At 44.0% G+C, this 26,454-nt stretch overlaps 1 protein-coding gene across 2 annotated transcripts in view; it reads right to left on the bottom strand.

Moving 5' to 3' along the window:
* Window positions 1-1,354: 1,354 nt before the first annotated feature.
* The window catches only part of Dnajc18 (DnaJ heat shock protein family (Hsp40) member C18), a 29,300-nt gene continuing 4,200 nt past the window's right edge, over window positions 1,355-26,454 (bottom strand). Inside the window, exons 4-9 of one of the 2 annotated variants that reach the window (XM_029547245.1) lie at window positions 25,739-25,884; window positions 14,698-14,883; window positions 11,353-11,459; window positions 10,081-10,190; window positions 8,728-8,900; window positions 1,355-3,001 (exon numbers count right to left, since the gene is read on the bottom strand). In XM_029547245.1, the coding sequence (XP_029403105.1) occupies window positions 2,877-3,001; window positions 8,728-8,900; window positions 10,081-10,190; window positions 11,353-11,459; window positions 14,698-14,883; window positions 25,739-25,884 (847 nt within the window). In that variant the 3' untranslated portion in view covers window positions 1,355-2,876. The remainder of the gene's footprint in view (window positions 3,002-8,727; window positions 8,901-10,080; window positions 10,191-11,352; window positions 11,460-14,697; window positions 14,884-25,738; window positions 25,885-26,454) is intronic. The other variant, XM_021214869.2, reaches the window with a different exon arrangement.

Consider the following 26,454-nt stretch of genomic DNA (forward strand, 5'->3'; position numbering starts at 1 on the left):
CAGTGCCACCAGGCTGCAAGACAGACAATAGGTGCGACAGTTGACGGAGCTATTAGTGTTGCCTCTGGTCATCACCTCACAGATAACTAGCAGTGCACAGAACTGGGAGGGGCCTTACCCTGTCAGGCTAGGTTCATAACAGTTCACTTTCTAGCAGAGCCTGGGGCTGCAAGAGGGAAGCTTTCATGTCTAGGAGCTTTCCTTAAGTTTGTTTGGTTCATGAGTACATTTTACAATGTACGTTTCAAGACAGGGTTTCACTATGAACTTTCTATGTAGAGCAGGCTGGCCTTGAACTCACAGTATTCTGTCTGCCTCTGAATTCTGAGAGCTGGGTTTAAAGCTATATGCCACCATGCCTGACACATTTTACAAAATAAACAACTTGCTGCTCATAAGTTAAAGACATTCTCAAAAAATTAGGAAGGAAAGTGTGGGGTGTAGCTCGGCAGGCTAGCATGCACAAAGCCTTGGGCTCAGTCTCCAGTACCACAGCAACCAGGACTGATGCTAGCATTCAGGAGGTAGAGGCAGGAGGATCACAAGTTCTAAGTCTCGGGAGGTGGTGGCACACACCTTGAATCCAGATAACCAGCACTCCAAAGGCATTGGCAGGGAGATCTGTGAGTTCAAGACTGGTTTGACTTACAAAGTGAGTTCCACAACAGCCAGGGCTATACAGAAAAACCATTTCAAAAAACGAATGAACAAATAGGGCCAAACATGGTGGCACACGCCTTTAATCCCAGCACTCAGGAAGCAGAGGCAGGCAGATCTCTGAGTTCAACGTCAGCCTGGTCTACAGTGTGAGTTTCAGGATAGCCAGTGCTACATAAAATAAAATTAAAAAGAAGAAGAAGAAGAAGAAGAAGAAGAAGAAGAAGAAGAAGAAGAAGAAGAAGAAGAAGTAGTAGTAGTTGTTCAAGGTTTTTGACTGTATATGAACTCTGAGGCCAGCCTGGGCTACATGAGACCCTACCCAAAAAGAAAAGAAAAACAAAAAAACAAAAAAACCTCAGTTACCTGCTTCTCCTTTTAATTTCAGTCTCATGATAATCCGGGTAGCCCAGGAACTCAAATCTGACTCCACCCTCCACAGGAAGGCCCAACCACACAGCCTAGGCAATCCATGTCTTAGTTCTAGAAAGAGTTGCCTTTTCTGCCTCTAAAGGATTTGAATCAAGTGTCCTGCTTTTTTTCTTTTCTTTCTTTCTTTTTTTTTTTTTTTTTAATGTAAGTGGGTATTCTGACTGCATGTGTGTCCGTGTAACAGGTGCATGCAGTGCCTGTGGAGGCCAGAGGGTCAGGTCCCCTGGAACTGGAGTTACAGAATGTTGGGAGCCACCAGGTGGGTGCGGGGAACTGAACCTGAGTCCTCTGGAAGAGCAGCCAGTGCTCTTCTAACTGCTCAGTCTCTCTCCAGCCCTGATCCTGCTTCTAAAAGCCCAGCAGGGAAGCAGCCCTGCAGGGACTCAGGATGGTATGGAAAGGATTCAAGGTGGGGGTGGAGATGTCTGGAGGAGGGGGAAGTCTGCCTTGCCAACCTGGCTAGAATCTCCCGAGAAAAAGGCTGACTTCTCACACATTGTATTTCCTCACCTAGTCATATGACCTAGGCTGACCATTTATCCTGTCTGGCCAATGCTCTGATTCATAAAAGGGCTAACACACCGGCTTCACAAACTGTTAGGAGGAATAAGTGAAAAAACAAAAGGAAACAGAACACCATGTGAGTGAAAGGCCTCGCTTTGCAGTAGGCACTCCATAAATATTGAACGGGTGAAAGATCACATCACTATCTCACACTAAAAGGTGCAGGGCACTCAGCCAGACAAAATGGCTGCTGACGCTGAGTCTCCCACGCCGCAGTGACAGGCTCTTCCCTCTGTGTCTCCATGCCCGTGTCTCCTCTCGGGTTTGACTCCTGCCCTTCTGTGCATTCCTGTGCTCATCATACAATCGTTAACACTAAATGATGATTTAAAGGGAGGGACACAGAGTGCTCTCCAGTTCAGAAACGGAGCAGGGGATCTACAGTGAAGAGCTGACTGTCTTGGATTTCACCTCCCTTAGCCCCACTACCTGCTGCTGGACTGTTCACTGAGCTGTCTCCCAGCGCAGCAAGAATGGCCTGCCTTTGCCTCCTGGGTGCAGATGTAGGCCACCATACCCAGCCTGCTCAACCAGGTTTTACTTCTTAGACCTGAAAGAGAAGACTAAGACAATAAAGGAGCCTCACTGGCAGCCGGGCTCAGGCAGGAGAATCACTGCAGACGGAGGCCAGCTTGGACTAGGTAGTGAGTTCCTGGTCGGTCTGGGCTGCAGGGCGAGCCCTTCTCTCAAAAAAAGAAAAGAAACCTCAAATCAGGTGGCTTTGCTTATGGCCCTGACTCAACAGAGATGTGGATAACACTGAACTATTGGCTACATAGGTCAATTTCTCTACAGTCCTTAGGGAGTGGAAAATTGAAAATTGGGGGAGGTGGTGACTCTAGAGCAGGAGAGGCATAATTCTTGGCAGACACCACCAATACTCTGAAGTGCACTGGCTAAGCCTAGACATGCCTAGGTAGTGGGCTTTTGCTGCAGACAGGACAAAGGAGGAAAGGTGGGTCTTCTCTGGGATGCCCTGACCTACTTCACAGAGGAGCTGGGTCCAAACTTTACCATGCCTGTGACTAAGACCAACTGTTCTGCCCTGGGAGCCAGGCCTGGGGATGGACCGGAGGGGACAAGTCTCCACCCACTGCAGCTCTGCCCAACAAAGTCAGCAGATAGTACAGTGCTCATATCTCCTAACTTGTATTATAAAATGGGATTTGCAATGCAATCGTAACGGGTAAGCATACCCCACCCGGAGCAGGGTCGCTGGCCTCTCAGCCCGCCCTGCGCAGGCCAATGAGCTTGGAAAGCTTTGCACAGTTTTCCAGTTTCATTGACTCTGCTTTCTGCCGCAGTCGCTCGTCTCTGTACAACCCCGCCAAATTGGTCAGCTCCGACTCTGAAAGACACAACAGGGAAGGGTTCATTTCAGCATGTCTAGATTCAAACGACCTTGTCTTGCTACCACTTTATTCCATCGGGCAAGCGTTACTCCTCTACTCTAGAGGTACCGATTGGGCACTGCACTAGGTTCTGAGGGCTAAGGCTATCTATGACCTGAGAGCCCCGCAGTCTGTGTGTTATAAAAGAATGAGGCTTAGTACTTATCAACAAACCATTTGGCACAGGCTTAGGAAGCTTGCACATGTGCAGAAAGAGGAGACTGCCACGGCCTGGCTACCAATGGTGATCAGATGGCAGCTGGAGGGACTGGAGCCCAATCGCCTATTCCTGTCATCTGAACAAAGACAGCTGCTGCATTCTTCCCTCAGCACGCAGACTCCTAAGTCACACAGGGCCCAGGCTGCTCTGATAGATGAACAGCTATAGGAGGCCAGGCTGGCAGCTTTTCTGTCCCCTTACCTCATATGGAGGTCACCAACGCAAACTGCTTTTCCAAAAGTCAAAACGCCTGGCCCACTGGCTTCTTGTTTCCTTGACTAAATAAATTTCATTCTCTCCGTGTGATAGAGAAGGCCATTCTATTTTTAACTGGAATATAATCTCTGCCGTGTTTCCCAACCCCATGGTGGCTCTACGCTTTGATTCTCTGGAAGCCCCTCCTCCTTAGCGGGGAGCTCAGCAAATGCACCTTCGGAGACCAGATGCGTGTGCCGCATAGTAATAGGATGGCATGGGCTTCCCAAAGTGTCCAATAGAAGGCAGCTTTTAAAGGACTGTGCTTCTGAAAATGCTATTTTAATCACTTTGAAATATGCCTTCCATTCTTAATCACCTTGCTAACAGGTTTTGTTTTTCTTGGTGGAACAAGACGCACCTGTCTGATTAATCAGCAAAGTACCAGGACAAAGGAATTAGCACTCGCCAGGAGGAACAATGGGCACAGACTACTGAATACGTTTCTATCAACACAAAACACTGCCTAGCATTTCTGCTCACAATGGTTCTATTTACACCGAGCAGGCAGGCCCAAAGTGCAGATGGTGCTCAGGATGCCAGCATGAGGGTGGGGAAGCATGACACTCCTCCCTGGACAGTGAGTGCAGGGCCTGGACTCTGGCCTGCAGTGGCTTGGCAGGCAGTGGGTCTCTCAGGCTGCAGAACAATGTGCTCTCTCACTCACTCATGGTGCGGGCGCCCACAGGGCCTCCTAGTCAGGGCCTGCCTTGGCACAATCACCTTGCGGGTGATTGGGCTTAGTGGGGGACTGTGCTGCACTCAAGTGTTTGGCTCCTGCGCCCGCCCCACCGGGTGTTCAGCACTCCTTTTTAGGGCTTCTTTGGCAGGTAGGAAGGTTATGCAGGAGGCCTCTGTGAAATCTGTCTGCACTTTGCACCTTTAGAGTCACAGCTCCCACCACTGTACCAGAACAGACTGGCTCTCCTCTTCACTAGAACAATCCCTTCTGCTGACTTTTGTTGTTTTTTTCTAGACAGGGTTTCTCCCTGTAACCCTGGTTGTCCTGGAACTTAGACTATAGGCCAGGCTGGCCTTTAGAGTCACCCTACATGGGTGCTGGGAACCGAACCAGAGTCCTCTGAAGAACATCGAGTGCTCTTAACCACTGAGCAACTCCAGTCCCAACACTCAGTAACTTACAAGTGAAATGAAAGAAAGAAGTATTTGGGAGGAGCAGGACCAAGAAAATACCTTTTCCCCTTAACAAAATGTCCCCTTCAATTTTAACTACCCAGGGCCTGGTCCCATGGGACACTGCACTTCAGTCTACTATGTGAGGCTGTTCAAGCTTGGGCTTCACCAGGAACCAGGTAGTGTGTGCCAGGCACTGTGCTAAACTACATCCACATCATCCAACCTCTCAGGATGGAACGAATACTTCCCCCTGCCCATCAAAGCCTAGGACTCATCCTATTCTGTTATCCTGCTCAAGGTCATGGAGAAAAGTGCTCACCCAGGCTGAGACTCAGCCCAGCCTCGGCTCTGCTGGAGCAGCCGGGAGGGAGGCAGATCTTGCCTGTTACTTGTATCCTGCCCAGTACAGTGCCACAGCCACTTTCCCTGACAGTTCATATCGTATGCAGACATAGTCACGGAAGCGTAAACAGGGCAATTCTCACCCACAGTAAAGGGTTACTCAGACACGATCACCCATACTAGGCTTTCTAAGGAAAAGCAGATAACAGGAATAATAAAGATTTTTAAAGACAATGGCTGGACTTGATAAATTCCCATTTGGTATTTTGCCATGAGTGAACTTTGTTCTCCAGTGAGTTTATTTTTACAGCCTCGGAGTGCTAAATTTAACCTTCCTGGCCGCACTTGCTGCTGGATTCAGAGGGCAGAAGCTGTCTGCTCTCAAATGGCACTGGGGTGGTGTGGAGGCTCCACAGAACCATTGTGTTTAAATGCTAGGAATAGATTTTTACAGGGGTATGTGCTGACAACCTCCATTCAGGTTCCTCCATTCACACATTAGGTTCATTCAATGGATTTGTTTACTGTGTGTGTGTGTGTGTGTGTGTGTTAACTGAGGATAGATCTTAGGACTTCACATATCCTAGGTATGAGCTATACCACTGAGCCATACCTTCAGTTCATTTTTCAAACGTTTTGAGATAGGGCTTATTAAGTTGCCCAGGCTAGTCTTGAACCCACTCTGAATTTGTGATCTTCCTGCCTTAGTTTCCCAAGAGATTACAGGCTTGTCCTACCAAGTCTAGCCCTCACTGAATTTTCACTTGTACTCGAAGAAGGCGACAGTTCTGAACAAGGCTCATGTGGATGGGAACAAAAGCTTAGATGCCACTTTTGGTATAATCTTTAACCTCTTGACATAGCCAGCATCCTAATGCCAGAGTAGAATATGGTACACGGCATGCATGTATGTGTGTGGTATACGTGTGCTTGTGTGTGGGAAACATGCAAAACACAGACTTTCATGCAGTTCTTGCAGAAAGCAACAGATTCAAGCCACCCCAGTGCCCAGCACAAAGGGGACTCTTGATCTTAAATTCTCCCCTGTGCCGGGATCACTTTTAAGCCAACCCTGGAGGCGAGGGCAGCTGAGTCTTTGTGAGGTCGAGGCCGGCCTGGTCTTTACACCGATTTCTTTCTCTTTCTTTCTTATTTCCTTTGGCTTTTTGAGACAGGGTTTCTCTGTGTAGCCTCGGGAGCCTCTGCCTCCCGAGCGTGCTGGGATTAAAGGCGTGCGCCACCACTGCCTTGCTTTTTTTTTTTTTTTTTTTAAATTCCCCTTATTTGTGTGTGTGCACACCCTCTCGCGTGAACCATAGCATGTATGTGGTGGTCAGAGAACAACTTTTGGGAGTGAGTTCTTTCTACTTCAGGATCCTGGATGCAATTCAAGGGAGGCTTTGTGTAAACTGCCCTTACCTACTGACCCATCTCACCAGCCTCATTTTTTTGTCCAAGACAGAGTCTTAATATGTAGCTCAGTTAGACCTTAAACTCAAAATCTTCCCATCTGTGCCTCCCACTTATTGGAATTACAGGCCTACACCACTACACCTAGCTCTTCCCTAATTTTAAAAAGAGAAAAGCTAACTTAAACAAGCCTGTCTCCATAGTGAGATCCAGGACAGCCAGAACTACAAAGTGACTCCCTATTGCAAAACAAAACAAAACAAAACAAAACGCCAGGTGTTGGTGGCGCATGCCTTTAATCCCAGCACTCAGAAGGCAGAGACAGGAGGAGGATTTCTGAGTTCAAGGCCAGCCTGGTCTACAGAGTGAGTTCCAGGACAGCCAGGGCTACACAGAGAAACCCTGTATCAAAAAAAAAAAAAAAAAAAAAAAAAAAAAAAAAAAAAAAAAAAAAAAAAAAAAAAAAAAAAAGAAAAAGAAACAAAACAAAACAAACAAATTTCACAATGAGGTAGATAAAAGCACCGTCATCCTGGTTAGCTGCCCCTTATTTGAGACAAGGTCCCTGAGGGAGAGGGACAAGTCAGCATCACTCATCCTTAGCTCCATGCTTTTCAGTAGGAGACTCTTCTCTAACGACCTGTGCTGAGCACATGTTCTGAAGCCAGGACTGTGCCTGCAGCCCAAGACACAGAATTAGTAGGACACAGCCTGCTCCCCAGGGCTAGCCGTCCTGCAGAGGGAACTGACACACACCCACGAACCTCTAAAGCTAGTGGTCAGTACTGCTAGTGGGAAGAGTGAAGTGCCCCAGGCACACACCAGAGGGACAGCCTAACTCAGTGGTAGGGGTAGGAGGACATGATGGATGGCTCAGCAAGGGCACAAGCACCAAAGAACACACTGTACCAGTGGACATTTAAGGACATCCAAAATCAAGTTTAAAAGATGCAGTTATTCTATGTGTGTATGGGGGGGGGGGAGGTGTGGCGGAGTTGAATGGGATCTAAAAATGAAGTTACTGGCTGAAACAGGACCACCAGCCCTACCAGCACTCCTCAGTAACAACTGGAGCTGTAAGCAGACACTGTCACCCCACTGACCTCTGTGAGGGAAAGAGAAGACAGAGATGTTTTCATTCATCTTGCTGAAAAGCCAGACCCAGGAGGCCACAAGGAACAAGGGACAAGGGGACAAGAGACCCCACGCCAGCAGCTGCAGCGACTATTGTGACTTTGCTTTTTCCTCTTTCTCTTCTTACCTTCTCCTCCTTCTCCTTCTTTGGTTTTTCTTTTTTTTCTTTTTTTCTTTTTTAAAGATTTATTTGTAAGTACACTGTAGCTGTCTTCAGACACCCCAGAAGAGGGTGTCAGATCTCGTTACGGATGGTTGTGAGCCACCATGTGGTTGCTGGAATTTGAACTCCGGACCTTCGGAAGAACAGTCGGGTGCTCTTACCCACTGAGCCATCTCTCCAGCCCCCTTCTTTGGTTTTTCAAGACAGATTTTTTTTTTTTTTTTTCTGTGTAGCCCTGGCTGTCCTGGAACTCACTCTGTAGACCAGGCTGGCCTCAAACTCAGAGATCCACCTGCCCCTGCCTCACGAGTGCTGAGATTAAAGGCGTATTCCACTTAAACTTCTGACTTGACTCAAAAAGCTAGGCTGATTCAATCAGATTTTTCTGAATTTAGGAACTGTGAAGGAAAGCAGATAGCACTGAGAACTTCAAGCTTGGGATGCAGCACAGGGTCAGGCAGTGACTAATGAGACTGGGGACCTCAAGGCAGTGACAAGAGCAACAACCAAAACGCACAGCATCCCACAAGGCATCTCTGAGCACCAACCGCACTTTGTGGCACACGCACATATTCTTGTAAAAATAAATAAATGTAAGGTCTTTTTTAAAGAAAAAAAAAAGGCAGTAAGAGGGGAAAGCTGGTGCATAGCTGTAATCTTAAGTCCTCGGGAGGAATAGAAATTCAGGACTACAGAGCAGCAGGTTAGAGGCAGAGGCAGGCCAGCCTGCTCCATGCAGTAAGTCAGCCAGGGCTATGCAGTGAGCCCCTCTCCCCTCACATCCCCACCCGAGGGGAAGAGGAGAACATAATAGGTAAATACAAAGATGCCTGAGTTTTCCAATCCCAGTCACATGTCAATAAGCCTTCCTTCTTTGCTGTAGTACCTGAGTGGGTGCCTGTCCTCTGTCCCTGTTGACACAAACATGTAATCCAACCCAGTAGAACAGAGGGGTCAGGAGGCTGGGGAGACCTCACGAGAGTGGGTCACGGCCACGGTGAAGCCTGTTTGGCCTGACTTACTTTGCTGTTTCTCCTTCCAACAACTCGTCTGGATGTAATCAATGTAATCTTTCTCTATAGTCTTCTCCAGGTCACGAAGGGAAGCGCCTCGGTAGGCCTTGTCAAAGTTTTTATCCACGAAGTAAGGCACCTGCAGGTTCTGCGTTTCTCTAGAAATGGTATAGCCCAAGGTTCTGAAACAAAGAGCATCACATATCAGCTTGTAACAGCTGCAACCTTACTTCTGGCTCTGGCCTCTAAATATGACTGCCGTCACCGCTGTGTCCTTTATGGGTAACAAATGTCCCTCCTTGAAATTTTTAAAAAATTAGTATGAATTTTATGTGTCTTAGTATTTTGCCTACATGTCTATCTGTGAACCATCTGCATGCAGATAACAGAAGAGGGTATCAGATTCCCCTGGAACTGGAGTTATGGATGGTTAGGCCCCACCATGTGAGCGCTGGGAATTAAACCCAGTCCTGTGCAAGGGCAGCCAGTGCTCTTGACCTTTTAGCCGTCTCAACAGCTCCTCCGTGGAATTAAAAAAGTATTTTAAGAAGTCACAGCCGGGTATGGTGGCGCACGCCTTTAATCCCAGCACTTGGGAGGCAGAGGCAGGCGGATTTCTGAGTTTGAGGCCAGCCTGGTCTCTAAAGTGAGTTCCAGGACAGCCAGGGCTATACAGAGAAACCCTGTCTCAAAAAACCAAAACCAAAACCAAAACCAAACAAACAAACAAAAAAACAACAACAACAAAAAAGAAGTCACTAGGTCCCAGTGACTATGGGTCATTCCAGACCCACAAACCTTCCCTCTTCATCTTCTCTCTTCTCTCCCTCTCTGTCCCCGCTCTTTTCTGTCTCTCTCTCACTGTAGCTCAGGCTTGCCCGGCTCATGGCAATCCTCTGCCCCTGCCTCCTCTGTGCTGAGCCACAGGTATGATTCCTCATTCCTGCCTTCACTGGGGTCCTCTCTAACTCCACCATGGTGAGAAAGATTAACTGTGAATCTCAAATGATGGCGCTGATCCTTCTAAATCAGTCCTGACTGTTTTGCAGTTGACCAGCGGGTGTCACTGTGTGACAAAGCAGTCCCTCTCCTAAGGCAGAGGCAGCTGCTACCCAGCATCCATCCACATTGTTACTGCTGGGCTGTTCCTTTCCATTTAGGTTAATTGTTTTCAAGTAAGTGAATTTAGTATTTCTCACCTCCACAGGAAACACTAGGGGACCTCTGGGTGGCTATTCCCTGAAACATAAAGTCAGCATTATGTTTCCACAGGAAGGTGTGATGAAATGTCAGCATGAATCAGCATTAAGTCTTTTGTCTTTCAGACTGTTGCTAGGGGAAAATTAGAAACACTCCACTCACGATTTATAGAACAGACTATATGGGGGATTAGCAGCGAGCAGCTGAGTAATGACAGAAATAGTCACAATCACCAGGACTGGAAGCAGCTGAACAAATGCCGAATATGGAGTCTGCAAAAGAACAGAGAAGTGCCTGAGAGTATGAAGACATCCCAGAGGAAATGCAGGCTGTTAACACACAGTGCAGGAACGCCCACAAAGCCAAGGGTTGCCACAAAGGCTGGATTTCAGCTTAGAAGCAAACAACACATTTTTTTTTTCTCTGCTGACAAGCTAAAGGAAGCCCTTCCAGTCTGCACTGTCAATAATCCCACTGTCCCTTATGCCTCTAGGTAGTTCTGCCAGACAGGGACTGGGCTCCGGGAGTGGTTACTGTTAAGCAACTCTTACTTGGCCACAGCTGTCCAAAATCGATGACATCAAACTCTGTCAGAGATATCACATTCTTCCTTGACAATGTAGGGTCAAGGTTCATCCCCCTCCTTTATTAACTACAGTTTAGAAAAGGACACATTCTTCCCCATGCTGTGAACCAGCCAGAGGCATGGTAGTCGTTGTTAGTGATAACTCAGCAAGTCGAGGTGGTTGCTGCCAAGCTGGACAACCTAGCTCAATCTTGGCAGTGCTTCTTGCCTTATGAGCTTCCTGAGGTAACCCTGTGTACCCTACTTTTAGTTCTGAATTTTTTTTGTTTTTGTTTTTGCTTTTGTTTTTGTTATATTTTGTTTTGAGACAGGGCTTCATTGTGTAGCNCTGGCTGTCCTGGACCTCACTGTTTAGACCAGGCTGGCCTCGAACTCACAGAGATTCACCTGCCTCTGCCTTCAAAATGCTAAGATCAAAGGTCTGTACCACCAGCCTGGCTAGTTCTGAAAGAGATTCTTCTTTTATGTAGTAAGGAAGAGTTCAATCAGGACAGCCCCACAAGCTGGGCATGGTGGCTCACATGGTAGTCCCAGCACTTTGGATGCAAAGGCAGGTGACTTCAAGACCAGCCTGGTCTACACAGTGAGCTCCAGGACAACCAGAGCTGCATAGAGAGAACCTGTCTTAAAACCAAAAAGTAGTAGGAGGGGAGGATGGAGTGAGCTGGGAGAGGGAGGCTGGGATGCTGGGGATGCAGACGGGACCAGGAATGGAGGATCACCAACACTTAGCCAGCACTGACTATGCCACAGGAGCAGGCACAGAGCGGCCCTGTAGGCACAGTCTCCTCACCCCCACAGAAGCAGGCTCAGGATGGCCATGGGTATGATCGCCGCTCCCCACACACCTGAGATTTGTCTTCCTCTCTCTTATGTGTCTGTGTCCTCTCGTGGCGGTGCCGCCTGCGATAATACTGACTGTCATCTGTCACATTTGAGAACATGTGAATATTTCCTGGAAAAGAGACATGATTAGAGAGAGAGGCAGGGCAGAGAGTGGGAGAGAGAATATTCATGAGACGGCGATTCCTTTTCTGTCCATTGCAAAGTCTCGTTCCAAACAAGGCTAAAGACGGGGCATCTGCCTGTCTGATCCAGCAGAAAAACAGTGTGAGCCAAGGGGGCCAGCTGGGCACAGGCTGCACAGACTCCTGACTTTATGGAGACAGTCTTTTGCAAGTACTGTGGGAGGAAACTCTAAAAGGCCAGAAGCCAGACAGCATCTTGGCCATGAATCCTATCTGACATACTTACGTTTGCTTCTGTGCCCAATAGTACTAAGTGACATCTTTAACAGCCACTCCTGAAATTCAGTTTATAGGGCTGAGGTGCAGCTCAGCATGGGGTACACGCCTAGCATGTTGGAGGATTAGGGCCGCATCCCCAGCAAAACAAAAAATTCAAGGGATTGTCCTGGCGCTGAGTTTTCTCAGCTTCCAGCTCTCTGTATTATTGCACATTTTTTTTAAAAAAAAAAAAAGCGGGGGCTCGCTGTGATGTTTTAAAAATGATTTATTTTTATGTATATGCATTTGTGGTGTTTGAATGAGAATGGATCCCACAGGCTCATACATTTGAACAGTTGAGCCCCAGCTAGTAGAACTGTTTGAGAAGGATTAGGCCTTGTTATGGCCATGTTGAAGTATCTGTGGCCTTGTTGGAGGAAGTATAACAGTGGGGGTGGGCTCTGAGATTTCAAAAACCCGCACCAGGCTCAGTCCTCCCCCCTCCCCATTCCTCCCCTACCCCCACCCTGCTGCTTGTAGATCAGGATGTAAAGCTCCCAGCTGCTGCTCTAGCACCATGCCTGTCTCTCACCAGTATGATGATGACAGACTAACCCTCTGAAATTGTGAACAAGCCCCTAATTAAGTACTTTTCTTTCTAAGACTTGCCTTGCTTGTATGTCTCTTTCTTTTTTTTTTTTTTTTTAAGATTTATTATTTATTATATGTAAGTACACTGTAGCTGTCTTCAGACACTCCAGAAGAGGGAGTCAGTTGTTACGGATGGTTATGAGCCACCATGTGGTTGCTGGGATTTGAACTCTGGACCTTTGGTAGAGCAGTTGGGTGCTCTTACCCACTGAGCCATCTCACCAGCCCCGCTTGTATGTCTCTTTACAGCAATAGAACAGTAACTAAGACTGGATGATTTGCCTGCGTGTATGTCTATGTACTATACGCATGCAGTACCCATGGTGGCCAAAAGAGGACATCGGCTCCACCTGGAAATGGAGTTCCACCTGGAAATGGAGTTGATGTGAGCTGTTGGAAATAGAACCCAGGTCCTCTACAAGAACAAGCCATTTTTAGGTGGTTTTATTTGTTCACTCAAATATCTGTTTATTTTATGTTGCTGGGTGTGGTTTTTACACACCTTTAATCCCAGCACTCAAAACAGATACAGGCAGAGGCAGGTAGACAGGCAGATCTCTGTGAGTTTGAGGCCAGACTGAGTTTGAGTTTGAGGACAACCAAGCCTACATAGAGAGATGTCTCAAAACCAAAAACAGGGCTGGAGAGATGGTTCAATGGTTAGAAGCACTGTCTGCTCTTCCAGAGGTCCTGAGTTCAAATCCCAGCAACCACATGGTGGCTCACAACCATCTGTAATGGGATCTGATGCCCACTTCTGGTGTGTCTGAAGATAGCTACAGTGCACCCATGTACATAAAATAAATAAATAATTAAAAACAGCAACAACAAAGATTTATTTATGTGTCTGAGTTGTTGTTTTTTTTAAGATCTATTTATTTATGTATATGAGTGTACTATCGGCATGCCAGAAGAGAGTATCAGGTTGCTGGGAATTGAACTCAGAACCTCTGGAAGACAGTCAGTGCTCTTAACCACTGAGCCATCTCTCCAATGTTTGAGTATTTGATCTGCATGTAGATATGTCCACCACAGGCATGCCTGCAAAGACCAATCCCTTGAGAGTGAAGTCACAAATGCCAAGTCACTGTGTGAGTACTGAGGATCCAGCCTGAATCCTCGGGAACAACAGCTGGGCTCTCTTAACCACCAAGGCCCAGCTTCCCTTTGTTCTATTTTGTTTGAGACAGAGACTCGGGAAGTCCAGCTGGTCTTAAAGTTGCTATGTATTGAAGGATGACCTTGAATGTCTGATGCTCTTGCTTGCCCTCCATCAAGTAATGGAACTATAGGTAAAGTTATATGCCCAGTGATCAATTGTGACATTTAAAAATTAATTAATTAACTGTATGTGTATGGGTGTTTTGTCTGCAGGTATGTCTGTGCACCATGTACATGCAGTGCCCACGGAAGCAAGAAGAGGGCATGGGGTCTCTTAGAATTGGAGGTACAGATGCTTGTGAACAATGTGGGTGCTGGGAATTATACCTTGGTCCTCTGAAAGTACAGTCAGTGCCTTTTAACCACTGAGTCATTTCCCTAGCCCCTAAAGAACTTTTAAAAATATTACATTTATTTATTTAATACATACACATTAATATGTGTATATGTGTGCACCTGCATGTGTGTACCTGTGTACATGCACGCAAAGCGCATGCATGGAGATCAAAGGACAACTTTCAGGAATTGTTTCTCTCCTTCTACTATGTGGGGCCCATGACAGCAAATTCCAGACTGTCTTGGGCTATATAAGGGGCTCAAACCAGCCAGAGCAGCTATTTAATCTGTCTTTCCTAGAATTTGTGAGGCTTGGGTTCAATGTATAGTCCTGCAACAATATACATGTGATATAAACATAAAAGATATATATTTCAAAGCAACCCTGAAATATCACCGCCATTTTTTTCAGGCGGTGACTATGGTAAGAGAAATGTATGATACGGCCGACGTTATGCACTGCTGGAGGCTACAGACCCCTCCAACTCTCTGCAGCCCACTCCAAATTCTTCTGTTTCTCCAGCACCAATGTCCTTCTATTTAGATCTTCAAACTAGAGTCTGCTGAGATCCATAAATAAATGGTATAAAGAATCTTCATTTTAAGACGCTAACCTCAAGCTGGAGAGACGGCTCAGTGGCCAAGAGCACTGGCTGCTTTCCCAGAGGACCCGGCACCCACAGCCACTCAGAGATATAACTCCAGTTCCAGGACCCTCCTGTGACCTCCTCTGTCACCAGCCATGTATAAGGTGCACAGACATACATGCAGGCAAAGCTTTAAAAACAAAAACAAAAACAAACAAACAAAAAAACCAACCTGAAGGGAAATGTCCTCCGAAGAACACATTAAATAATTCTTCTGGAGAGATGTCAGCTTCAAAGTCTCTGTAATAATGATAAGATCTGGCTCGAGGGACAGTGAAAGTCACCTGCTCATCTCCATATTCATCATAGCGGAGTCTCTTGTCGGGATTGCTCAGGACTGCAAACGCATTTCCTATTGCTGCAACCAACAAGAAACCACATCAGCACATCCTTGGCTATGGCCAAGGGTGACCACAGCAGCAGCAAGCAGCCCAAAGTTGGTACTAGATGGCCTCACGGGTTACAGACAGAGGAACTTAGGCCTACGAAGTTCCCCCCAAAGGATTTGCCCCAGAGATCGTTCATAGTCTTTTTTTATTTTCTTTTTGGTTTTTTAAGACAGGGTTTCTCTGTGTAGCCCTGGCTGTCCTTGAACTCACTCTGTAGGCCACGCTGGCCTCAAACTCAGAAATCTGCCTGCCCCTTCCTCCCAAGTGTTAGAATTAAAGGCGTGTGCCACCACTGCCCAGCTTGTTCACAGTCTTGATAAACTAAGAACAATACTAGAATCCAACAACTGGGAACTCTATTGAAGTGAGCGTTAACCCCTAAGAGTTCTTGACACCTCTTAACTGCATCGAAGTTGAGACACTGTCCCTAGCTCATGCTGCCGGTAATTTAGAAGTGTTAGGACTCAAGAGGCTGGAGAGATGGCTCAGAGGTGAAGAGCACTGACTGCTCTTATACAAAACCAAGGTTCAGTTCTTGTTGTTGTTGTTGTTGTTGTTGTTTTGAGACAGGGCTTCTCTGTGTAGCCCTGGCTGTCCTCGAACTCAGAAATCCGCCTGCCTCTGCCTCCCGAGTGCCAAGGTTCAGTTCTTAACATCATAATGGGTGACTCACAACTGCCTGTAACTGTAGTTTCTTGATACCCTATTCTGGCCTTTCTGGACACCTGTACTCACAGAGTGTACACACAAACAAATAAGCACATGCATAGGCATAAATGAAATTAAAAAAAAATATATATGTTCTAGGGGATGGAGCTATAGCTCAGAGTTCAGGAGCATGCTTACCATATGAGCCTCAAGATCTAATACACACACACACACATCAGTGTTCTTATTTCACTTAAGAGCAGCAGTTTATTGAAACAGTTCACAGTACTATTAAGTTGAAGTAAAAAACAATCTCCTAAATATAATAATCTCCAGAACTCCTTCTGCTTTGATGAAAACAAAAGGCTCTCATTGGTTTGTGAGAAGACTTCCATATGAATATAGAGAACATGGAGGCTGGAAAGATGGCTCAGCCACTAAAGGCTAGGCTCACAACCAAAACTATAAGAGAGCACGGGTTAACCACGTGGTCCCTTAGTAATGCTTTAGGAACTAGATTCACAACAGAAAAACTGTCCTCGTGATATACAGGGACTTTTTTTTTTCTAAGATTTATTTTTAGCTGGGCATGGTAGCACATACCTTAATCCCAGCAGTCAAGAGGCAGAGGCAGGGGCTGGTGAGATGGCTCAGTGGGTAAGAGCACCCAAGTGCTCTTCCAAAGGTGCAGAGTTCAAATCCCAGCAACCACATGGTGGCTCACAACCATCCGTAACAAGATCTGACGCCCTCTTCTGGAGTGTCTGAAGACAGCTACAGTGTACTTACATATAATAAATAAATAAATCTTAAAAAAAAAAAAAAAAAAAAAAAGAGGCAGAGGCAGGCAGGTCTCTGTGAATTAAAGGCCAGACTGGTCTATATAGTGAGTTCCAGGTCATCCAGGGCTACACAGAGTGACATTTTCTCAAGTAAACAAAAGAAAATGTATTTCTTTTTATGTGTATGGGCATTTTGCCTGAATGAACATATAGGTACCACATGCATACAGTGTCCACAGAGGCCTGAAGAGGGTGTTGAATCTCCTGGCACTGGAGTTACAGACAATTGCGAGCCACTGTATGGGTTCTGGGAATTGAACCTTGGTCCTCTGCAAGAATAGCCAGTGCTCTTAACCACTGAGCGTTCTCTCCAGCCTCAAGAATAACTGAAAAGTTTCTCAGGTGCCTACAAGATGGCTCAGTGGGTAAAGGCATTTGCCACCTGGCCTGAAGACCTGAGCTCAATCCTTGGAACCCACATAGTAGAAGGAGAGAACCAATTCCATAAATGCTTGGTACAAGGTTGAACAAGGATGAACTGGATCATTTACAAAGATAAACCAGGGTTCAAAACCTTGCAGACTTTTTTACAAAGACTAACCATAGCTCTAAATACAGCAAGGTCAGATCCAAATGCTAGAGAAATCTTAATTGAATCTTTAGCTTTGAAAAACACTAATGATGAATGCAAAATGGCAATTAGACCATTAGGAGCAAGATCTACACCTCTTTATTAAAAGGACTGTGTACAAAGAAGCAAATGATCACAATCCAATTGGGGTTGAACAAACAATTACAAGAAAGAAAAACTAGATACCTATTGCTGTGGCTCTTAAAGACCCAGTCATTCCCTAAGCAATAGTAACCAAATAATTCCTACGGATAAATCCTTCTACAGTAGTAATAATTCTGGGAGAAATTTTCCTGAGATGTGGAAGATACGGAAAGAATATGGCTCATGAATGTAGCTCATCCAAAGATGTACAAGGCTTTGCTCAAGGACTGACAAAAACCAACATGAGCTGTTTGTTTCCTATTCACCAAGGAAAGATATTTCTAAAAATTCAAGGTCTGATAGGACAAACAGAGCTACTTAAAACTCAATTAAACCAAAACAAGAGAGTCTAAGGATACAGAAAAACAGGTATTTTGGCAGACTGCTATAGATGATGAGAGACCAAAGTTAAAATCACAGCCAGATGGAATTGAGATGGAAGGATTTGAGGATACTGATGCAGATGTAACCTTTACATCACAAGATGCCTGGAGTCCAGCTTGGACCCTTCAAAGGTATCTACTCGGTTCCTAGGGATTGGGACATCGTCTCAGGTACAACAAAGTCTTCAATGGATTAAATGACCAGAAGGGTCAAATAGGAAGGTTAAGACCACATGTGGCAGATAGCCATGAACTTATGGGGACAAGATCTATTCCAAAAAAGGAGATTAGCATTCCTCCAAAGTCAGAGATAGGTCGGTCATAAGGGAGGAGGTAGCTCTGATAAAAAGTTAAAAGGATGTTATCAGGGACAGTTGTAGACTGTCCAGGCTATATCCATAGACAGAACCTGGGCTGAGGGAGCCACTGCTGATGAAACACCAACAACAGCCTTACACTAAGGTGGTTGACTGACCAACCACCTGTTTGGATTGAGCAATGGCCTAAGACAAAGGAAAAATCAGAGCCCAAAGAAGAGCCCATCAGCCCTTGGAACTCTCCTGTATTTGTTATTAAAAAGAAATCTGGCAAATGGAGGATACTGACAGATCTGAGAGCAATCAATAAAATTATTCAACCAATGGGCTATTTAGAGCCTGGAATCTCATTACCTTTCTTGTTACCTAAGGAATAGCCTATCGTAGTGATCGAGCTAAAGGATTGCTTTTTCCCAACCTCTTTTCAAGAACAACACAGAGAAAGATTTCCCTTCAAGTGCCCACATTCAACCACTCAATGCCAACCATAAGGTACCAATGGAAAGTCCTGCCACAGGGACTGTTGAATAATACTACCTTATGCCAACAGCTATTGGAAATAATTTGGAAACAATTTCCTCAATCCATAATTCACCATTATATGGATGGATATCTTGTTGGCTGATTCAAATAGAGATAGAACAAACATTTGATGAAGCAAAAAAATTTTTTTGCCTTACTGGGGATTACTAGTTACTCCTGAAAAAAAAAAAAAAAATAGAGAGGAGACTTTGTTGATTACCTAGGATAAATCAGCAAGAAATCAGACCACAAAAGGTACAAACCAGGGGCTGGCAAGATGGCTCAGTAGGTAAGAGCACTGACTGCTCTTCCAAAGATCCTAAGTTCAAAGCCCAGCAACCACATGGTGGCTCACAACCACCCATAATGAGATCTGACGCCCTCTTCTAGTGTGCCTGAAGACAGCTACAGTGTACTTGCTTATAATAAATCTTTTTTTAAAAAGGTACAAATCAGGAGAGAACAGTTAAACACTCAATGATTTTCAAAAATTACTGGGAGATATTAATTGGCTTCAGCCTACAATTGATTTTACCACTCAAGAGCTGAATAATTTATTTCAAATCCTAAAAGGTGATAAAGAATTAAATTGTAAAAGAAGACAATCAGCTGAAACTGAAAAGGAATTGGCTGATAGAAAAAAAACGTACCAACTGCCCACGAGAGTGCATTTGCCCAAAGATGGCTTGCATTTTGTTATCTTGCCCTCTACTCATTCTCCCATGGAATTCTTATGCAGAGGGAAGATTATATCTTAGGACAGATACTTTAAGCACACATACAGAGTAAAAATATTAAAAGCCTATATAGAAAAGATCTCTGAACTGATTCTAAAAGGAAAAACAATACTTTATCAATTAGCTGAAATAGATCCATCTGAAATTGTGGTGCCTTTTACTAATGTCGAGATTGCCTCGTTATGGCAGAAAATAAATATTGACAAAGAGCTTGCAGTAATTTTTTTTTTGGAGAAATTATCAATAAATACCCCAAAAGCAAGGAACTTTGGTTTTTAAACAGAATTAATTGAATTCTCCCTTATAAAATAAAAGAGAGACCAGCCAGGCGTTGGTGGCACTCGCCTTTAATCCCAGCACTCGGGAGGCAGAGGCAGGCAGATTCCTGAGTTCAAGGCCAGCAGCCAGGGCTACACAGAGAAACCTTGTCTCAAAAAAAACCAAAATAAATAAATAAATTAATTAATTAAATTAAATTAAAATTAAATAAAATAGAAGGGAGACCAATTTCTGGTTTGTTTGGGTTTTTTTTTTTGGATTTTCGAGACAGGGTTTCTCTGTGTAGCCTTGGCTGTCCTGAAACTCACTCTGTAGACCAGGCTGGCCTTGAACTTAGAAATCCGTCTGCCTCTGCCTCCCACGTGCTGGGATTAAAGGGGTGTGCCACCACTGCCTGGCTTGGGGGACCAATTTCTGGAGCCCCTATATCTTTACTGGTGTAAATAAATCAGAAAAGGCAGAATATAAGTTAGAAAACTTAAGTAAATAAATAAAGTCCTTATAATTCAGTTCAAAAATCAGAGTTACATGCAATTCTTTTGGTGTTATTAGATTTTTTCAAGAATCTCTTAATATAGTAACTGACTAAAGTTATGCAGAAAGAGTTGTTTTGAATACAAAAACTACTGAACTTATTCAGGATGATTCTGAATTAACTTCACTGTTTATTCAATTATAACAAATGATGAGAAATAGAAATCATCATTCGTATGTATGTATGTATGTATGTATGTATGTATGTATCTCAGATCTCGTATGAGTCTACCAGTCCCTCTAGCACAGGCAATGATGAAATTGATCAGCTATTGACAGGAAGTGTGGTAGAGGCTTCGGGATTTCATAAAAAACACATGCTAACAGCAAAGGTTTAAAAAAGGAATTTTCTATCACTTGGCAAAAAGCAGAGGAAACTGCAAAGACATTCCTATTTGTTCTGTATATAATCAAACTCCATTACCTGCAGGGAATAATCCTAAAGGCAACTAAGGAAATGAAATTTGGCAAATGGATATGTTTCATTTTACAGAGTTTAGTAAACTGAAATATGTACACTATACTATAGACACATATTCAGGATTTCAATGGGCAACTGCACTAACTTCTGAAAAGGCTGATTCTGTAATTACACATTTATTAGAAATTGTGTCCACCATGAGAATACATAGACAAATTATGACAATGCTCTTGCATATGTCTGTAATAAAATGAAATGATTTTTTACATATTATGATATAAAACACATTACAGGTATACCACACAATCCTACAGGACCAACAATCATATAGAGATCCAACTGTACTTTAAAGAGATGCTTAACAAGCAAAAAGGAATACAAAGACCCCCCAGAGATGGATTGCATGATGCTTTATTAACTTTAGATTTTATGAATGCTAGTGAGTAAAAACCTACAGCTGTACAGAGTCACTGGAATATGGAGGTAAAAAAAACAAAAACAAAAACAAACAAACAAAAACCAAAAGAGCTGAACTAAGCTAGCCTATTTATTTTAAAAATGTCTTAACCTAAGAATGGAAAACAGGAAATGTTATGCTGTGGGGAGTTTATGACTATATTTCCACAGAAAAAGAAAGCTGGGCTGGTGAGATGGCTCAGTGGGTAAGAACACCCGACTGCTCTTCTGAAGGTCCAGAGTTTAAATCCCAGCAACCACATGGTGGCTCACAACCATCNGTAANNAGATCTGACGCCCTCTTCTGGAGTGTCTGAAGACAGCTACAGTGTACTTACATATAATAAATAAATAAATAAAACTTAAAAAAAAAAAAAAAAAGAAAGCTATGGGTTCCTTCCAAACTGATAAAATCAAACATGACAGGGGAAGACCTCCTGAAGATCTCAACTACAGACAATAAGAAAACCAAAAGGTTTAAACAAACCAGTAATGTACAATGCTAAAACAACTCTGAAACTGACTAGGGCATAGAAGTGTCTCCAGTCAGAACTTCAGTTCATGTGGCCAATAAGCCATGTTGGCTACAAAATTCTCATTCTCATACTTATGATTATACATTGTCCTTTCATACTGCATGAATGGAGATTTATATTGCAGTTTGACTATATCATCAGACGAACTTCTGAAGAAAGACAGTTGTCTTTCACCAGCACAAAGCATAGGAAATTATCCATAACTGCTCTGTGCATGCTGTACATTCCATATGAATGTCTTTATAGAACTACATATTGCTTGTGAGGTTTGTATGTTGCAGAATGGAAGCCAAGACAGCAGTCCTGACAGAACTCACCCTTGGGGATGCTGAGAAACAGACCTGCTATACCAGCTCCCTGCTCGATTCTACCTCAACTGCATCCAAGCTGCTTCCCGTAAGGACTTGGTTCTGAAACATTTTCAGAACAACTAGCACACTTCGCCCAGCGTTTCAGACTGTTCTAATTGGGACATCATTGAAGCCTCCACTATCTCAGCTTAGAGAGACTGGAAAACAAATGCTACTGCTAGCTTTATTAAGACTAACCATTTTTAGCCAGGCGTGGTGGCACACGCCTTTAATCCCAGCACTCGGGAGGAGAGGCAGGTGGATTTCTGAGTTCGAGGCCAACCTGGTCTACAGAGTGAGTTCCAGGTCAGACAAGGCTACATGGAGAAACCCTGCTTCGAAAAACCAAAAAACAAAAAAAGACTAACCATTTTTTAATATTCTTGCCCCTCACAAAAGGAATTCTTTGCCCCAATTGAGCAGGAAGAAATTACAATAAAGCCATCATCACCCCAGTTGCTTAAGTTGGGGTGAATGATTTTGGTTATTTTATGAATACTAGATATGTTGCCAATTTAGGGGATGATTATAAATAATTATAGTCTTGAGTGGGGAGAAATCAAAATAGGGAATGTAGATTCAGGGACTTCTATTTTCTTTCCTTTGCTCTATCCTTCTTTCTTCTTGAAGTAAGGGGAAGGGGTAGAAAAGAGGAGAATATAAAATATTATAAGAAATTAGACAATCAGAAGTAGACAATTAAATCTACTCTTAAGCCAAAATACATTTTATACCTATAATCTTACATTGGTAGAGAATTTGTATATTGATACAAAAAGAAGGTTATATTGTTACATTGGTACAGAATTTTGTTTTGTTTCATTTTTTGTTTTTTGTTTATTTATTTATTTATTTATTTATTTGAGACAGGGTTTCTCTGTGTAGCCCTAGCTGTCCTGGAACTCACTTTGTAGACCAGGCTGGCCTCAAACTCAGAAGTCCACCTGCCGAGCTGGTGAGATGGCTCAGTGGGTAAGAGCACCCGACTGCTCGTCCGGAGTTCAAATCCCAGCAACCACATGGTGGCTCACAACTACCAATAATGAGATCTGATGCCCTCTTCTGGAGCATCTGAAGACAGCTACAGTGTACTTAGATATAATAAATAAATAAATCTTAAAAAAAAAAACAAAACCAAGGTTTAGTCCCAGTCCTTTTAATAGCTGCTATTACAAACTGTTTAGGATAATTAAGTAATGAAAGTTAACAGTCAGTCAATTGAGCTGGAGAGATGGCTCAATGGTTAAGAGCACTGACTGCTCTTCTGAAGGTCCTGCGTTCAAATCCCAGCAACCACGTAGTGACTCACAACCATCTGTAATAGGATCTGATGCATTCTTCTAGTGTGTGTCGGAAAACAGCTGCAGTATACTCATATAAATAAAAAAATAAATAAAATTTTAAAAACAAAAAACAAAACAGTCAATCAAACGCTTGGTCTTGTCAGATCCTAGTCTGGATTATTACAAAAATATAAATCCTGGGTTGAACACATAATAGGTAGCTGGAGACAGGTAATGTTAGCTTGTTCAGATATGCTATAGATAGATGATCTTCAAAAATCTCAAAGATTCACAGATTATAGTATTTAAGGGTGTTTTTACTAATTTAAGGCTTTTATGACATTGAGACATGTCTGCTCCTGGCTGCACCCCATTCAGCTTGGAAGAAGATGATGAGCATCAACAACTTCATATGGAGTTGTTTCTGTTGTAGCAAGCTAGCCACTGGACAACGAAAATGGCCTAACTTTATCTACAGACAGGATACTGTCCAGAAAAGACAAACAGATGAAGGCAAGATGACTGCCAAGCTCTGCCCAGACAGGGAAAGGTAAGCAAGTCCTTTATACTTTATAATTCCTGCCTCACAAAAGGCCTGTCAGATATTCTCGGCCTAATCGAGAACACGGGGGCTGTCCAGCGGTCAGCTGCCTCTGTCATCGCGTCCTTGTGCTTTCTGCACTTAGATAATATTTATTTCCTTTTCAGGTCTCTGATGGGCTGAAGACTCAATCGTCGTAGTCTTACTATAAGCCTAAGTTGTTTAGGACTTAAAAAGAAGTTAATTTTAGGATGGTAATTCAAATTATAATAAAAATTGATTTAGATATAATTGCAAAGTAGCCAGGATAGGATAGATAATAGAATATTTTCTCCTGAGTTGCCAGACATGAACAGACTGGATTTTTTGGTTTTTTGAGACAGGGTTTCTCTGTGTAGCCCTGGCTGTCCTGGAATTTACTCTGTAGACCAGGCTGGCCTCGAACTCAGAAATCTGCCTGCCTCTGCCTCCCAAGTGCTGGGATTAAAGGCGTGCACCACCACTGCCCGGCCAGACTAGATTTTTTTAATGTAACTCTTATATAATAGTTTTCATAATAATTTCATAATTGTTCCTACTGTATATTGTTTATTATTATAAGAGAAAAAGTCTTTTCATTTAGATAAAGAGAGAGAGAGAGAGAGAGAGAGAGAGAGAGAGAGAGAGAGTTGTTAGGTTTGGTCTGTTGCTACATATTGTAATGCTCAATCCTATACCAGAAGGTCTAGACCTATGAGTGAATTCTCACGTTAACAAGCTTGTTCCTTAATTTTAAAACTATTGGTTAAATAAGATTGGCTATGGTGGCTAGAGAAATGGCTCACTGATTAAGAGCTCCGACTGCTCTTCCAGAAGTCCTGAGTTCAATTCCCAGCAACACATGGTGGCTCACAGCCATCTGTAATGGGATCTGATGCCCTCTTCTGATGTGTTTGAAGACAGCTACAGTGTACTCACATAAAATAAATAAATCTTTAAAAAAAAAAAAAAAAAGAGAGAGAGAGAGAGATTGGCTACAGCCAATTACTGGAGAGATTAGAATTAGGTGGGACCTGATGGAGGATGAAGATATGATAGAGAGGGAGGTAGGGGAGGGGAACAAAGAGGGTGAGGGAGAGGAAGAGGGAGAGGGACCACAAGAATGAGAGGAGGATGAATGAGAGGGAGGAGAAAGCCACCACGAGGGGAGATGGATGATGAGCACATGGCCAGGAGAAACAGCAAGTACCTGGGGTCCACTGCTGGGGAGGTAGCCAGGCCAGCAGTTAGAAGACTCGATTAGGGTTTACCTCCCAGTAATGGTCAAAGCCAAATAAATAAAATGGCCAGTCTGATTCTCATTTATTTGTAAGCTGGTTGAGGATAAGCTTACATTGGTTTGCTACATCCACTCTAGTAGTGACACGAGTGACAGGTTTCTAGTTCTGTGTCCAGGTTTCTATTCCTGTCACGTGTGTCACTACTGGAGTGGATGTAGTATTGGTTGAATTACAGATAGAGCAATATAATGAGACCCTGTCTCAAAAAAACAAGAGAGAGGTAGAGGGAGTCAGGGAGAAAGAAAGAGTGTCAAGTAATGTCCTTGCAAGCATAGTGACCTACGCCACGCTCTATGGAGGCACAAGCTTATAACCCAGCCTGGTAATTCAGATGCAGTGGGGTTTGATGACCAGCCAAAACCTACTTGAAAGCCATCCAGAACCCCTGTCTCAAAAACAAAGGTGGATGGCATCTGAGAAACAGCTCCCGAGTCTATCTTCTGGCCTCTAAATACATGTGGACATGCACATAAGCACAACACACACACACACACACACACACACACACACACACACACACACACGAGTGTTTAAAAATACAGGCGTGGTGGTGCACATCTGTATTCCCATCAGTTGAAAGGCAGAAGCAGGATTGTCCAGTCAAGAATGCATAAATAGTAAGGTTCTGTCTCAAACGAAACAAAGCAAAAGTATGTGTCAAGGAAAAGTGCTTAGGACCTAAGAAGCCATTTGCAGGGAAGACTAAAAACAGTTTGCACCCAGGCCTGCAAGATGGCTCAGAGGGTAGCAGGTGTTGGCTGCTAGGTCTGATGACCTTGGGCTTGAGTCCCAGGACCCACAGAGTGGAGGAAGAAAACTGACTTTCAAAGGCTGTTCTTAGACCTTCATGCATGTGCCCACTACTAAGATAAAGTTAAAAAACAAACACACTTGCCACCACCAACATTACAAGGGCAGATGGGCGTGGCTTAAAGTCAAACCTTTGAAGGCGTCTGTCGCTCCAGGAGCACAGTTCTTGTCGGGGTGAAACTTCAGGGCGAGCTTCTTGTACGCTTTCTTAAGCTCTTCGTCGCTGGCATTGTGAGAAACACCCAGAATGTCATAGTAATTTCTGCACTTCTTGATTCTTAAAAGAAAAAACAATATGCATTTTAAGATACAGAGGCTCTATTTGTACAACTAACAGCCAGACAATCTATCCATCCAACCTGTGAACACCAAAGCAAACCTCAAAGGAATTAGTGAACCAATTAGGAAACATTGGAATCGTCCTCCCCAGACCTCACACTCTGTACAGCTCCCCCTGGGTGCTCTTCCCTCCCTCCTGCTTTCATAGAAGGGGCAAAAGAAGCAAGTTAACCTTGACATCAAAGTCCAGGCCAAGATCCTGAAACTTAATCCAAGAACAGCAAAACTACAAGAGCCATCTTGGGACAGCACCTCAAGCAGCCCAGGCTAGTCTTGAGCTCACTATGTAGATAAGGCTGGCCTTTAAGTCTCACTCCTCCCTTTCCCACAGGTTGATATTATGGGTGTGCATGCTCTCATGTCTGCCCTTACAGCTATCTTTCAAAATTGTGTGTACAGTTTTCTCTTGGAGAAATGGGATGTAGGGATAGTGTGGATGCTAAAGTCCTGTTCCCCAATTGGTTCTTGAGCTATCAATAAAGAAAGTCATGGGTCAATTGCTGGGCAG

This window comes from Mus pahari, chromosome 15, assembly GCF_900095145.1.
Source record: "Mus pahari chromosome 15, PAHARI_EIJ_v1.1, whole genome shotgun sequence".
Taxonomy (NCBI): domain Eukaryota; kingdom Metazoa; phylum Chordata; class Mammalia; order Rodentia; family Muridae; genus Mus; species Mus pahari.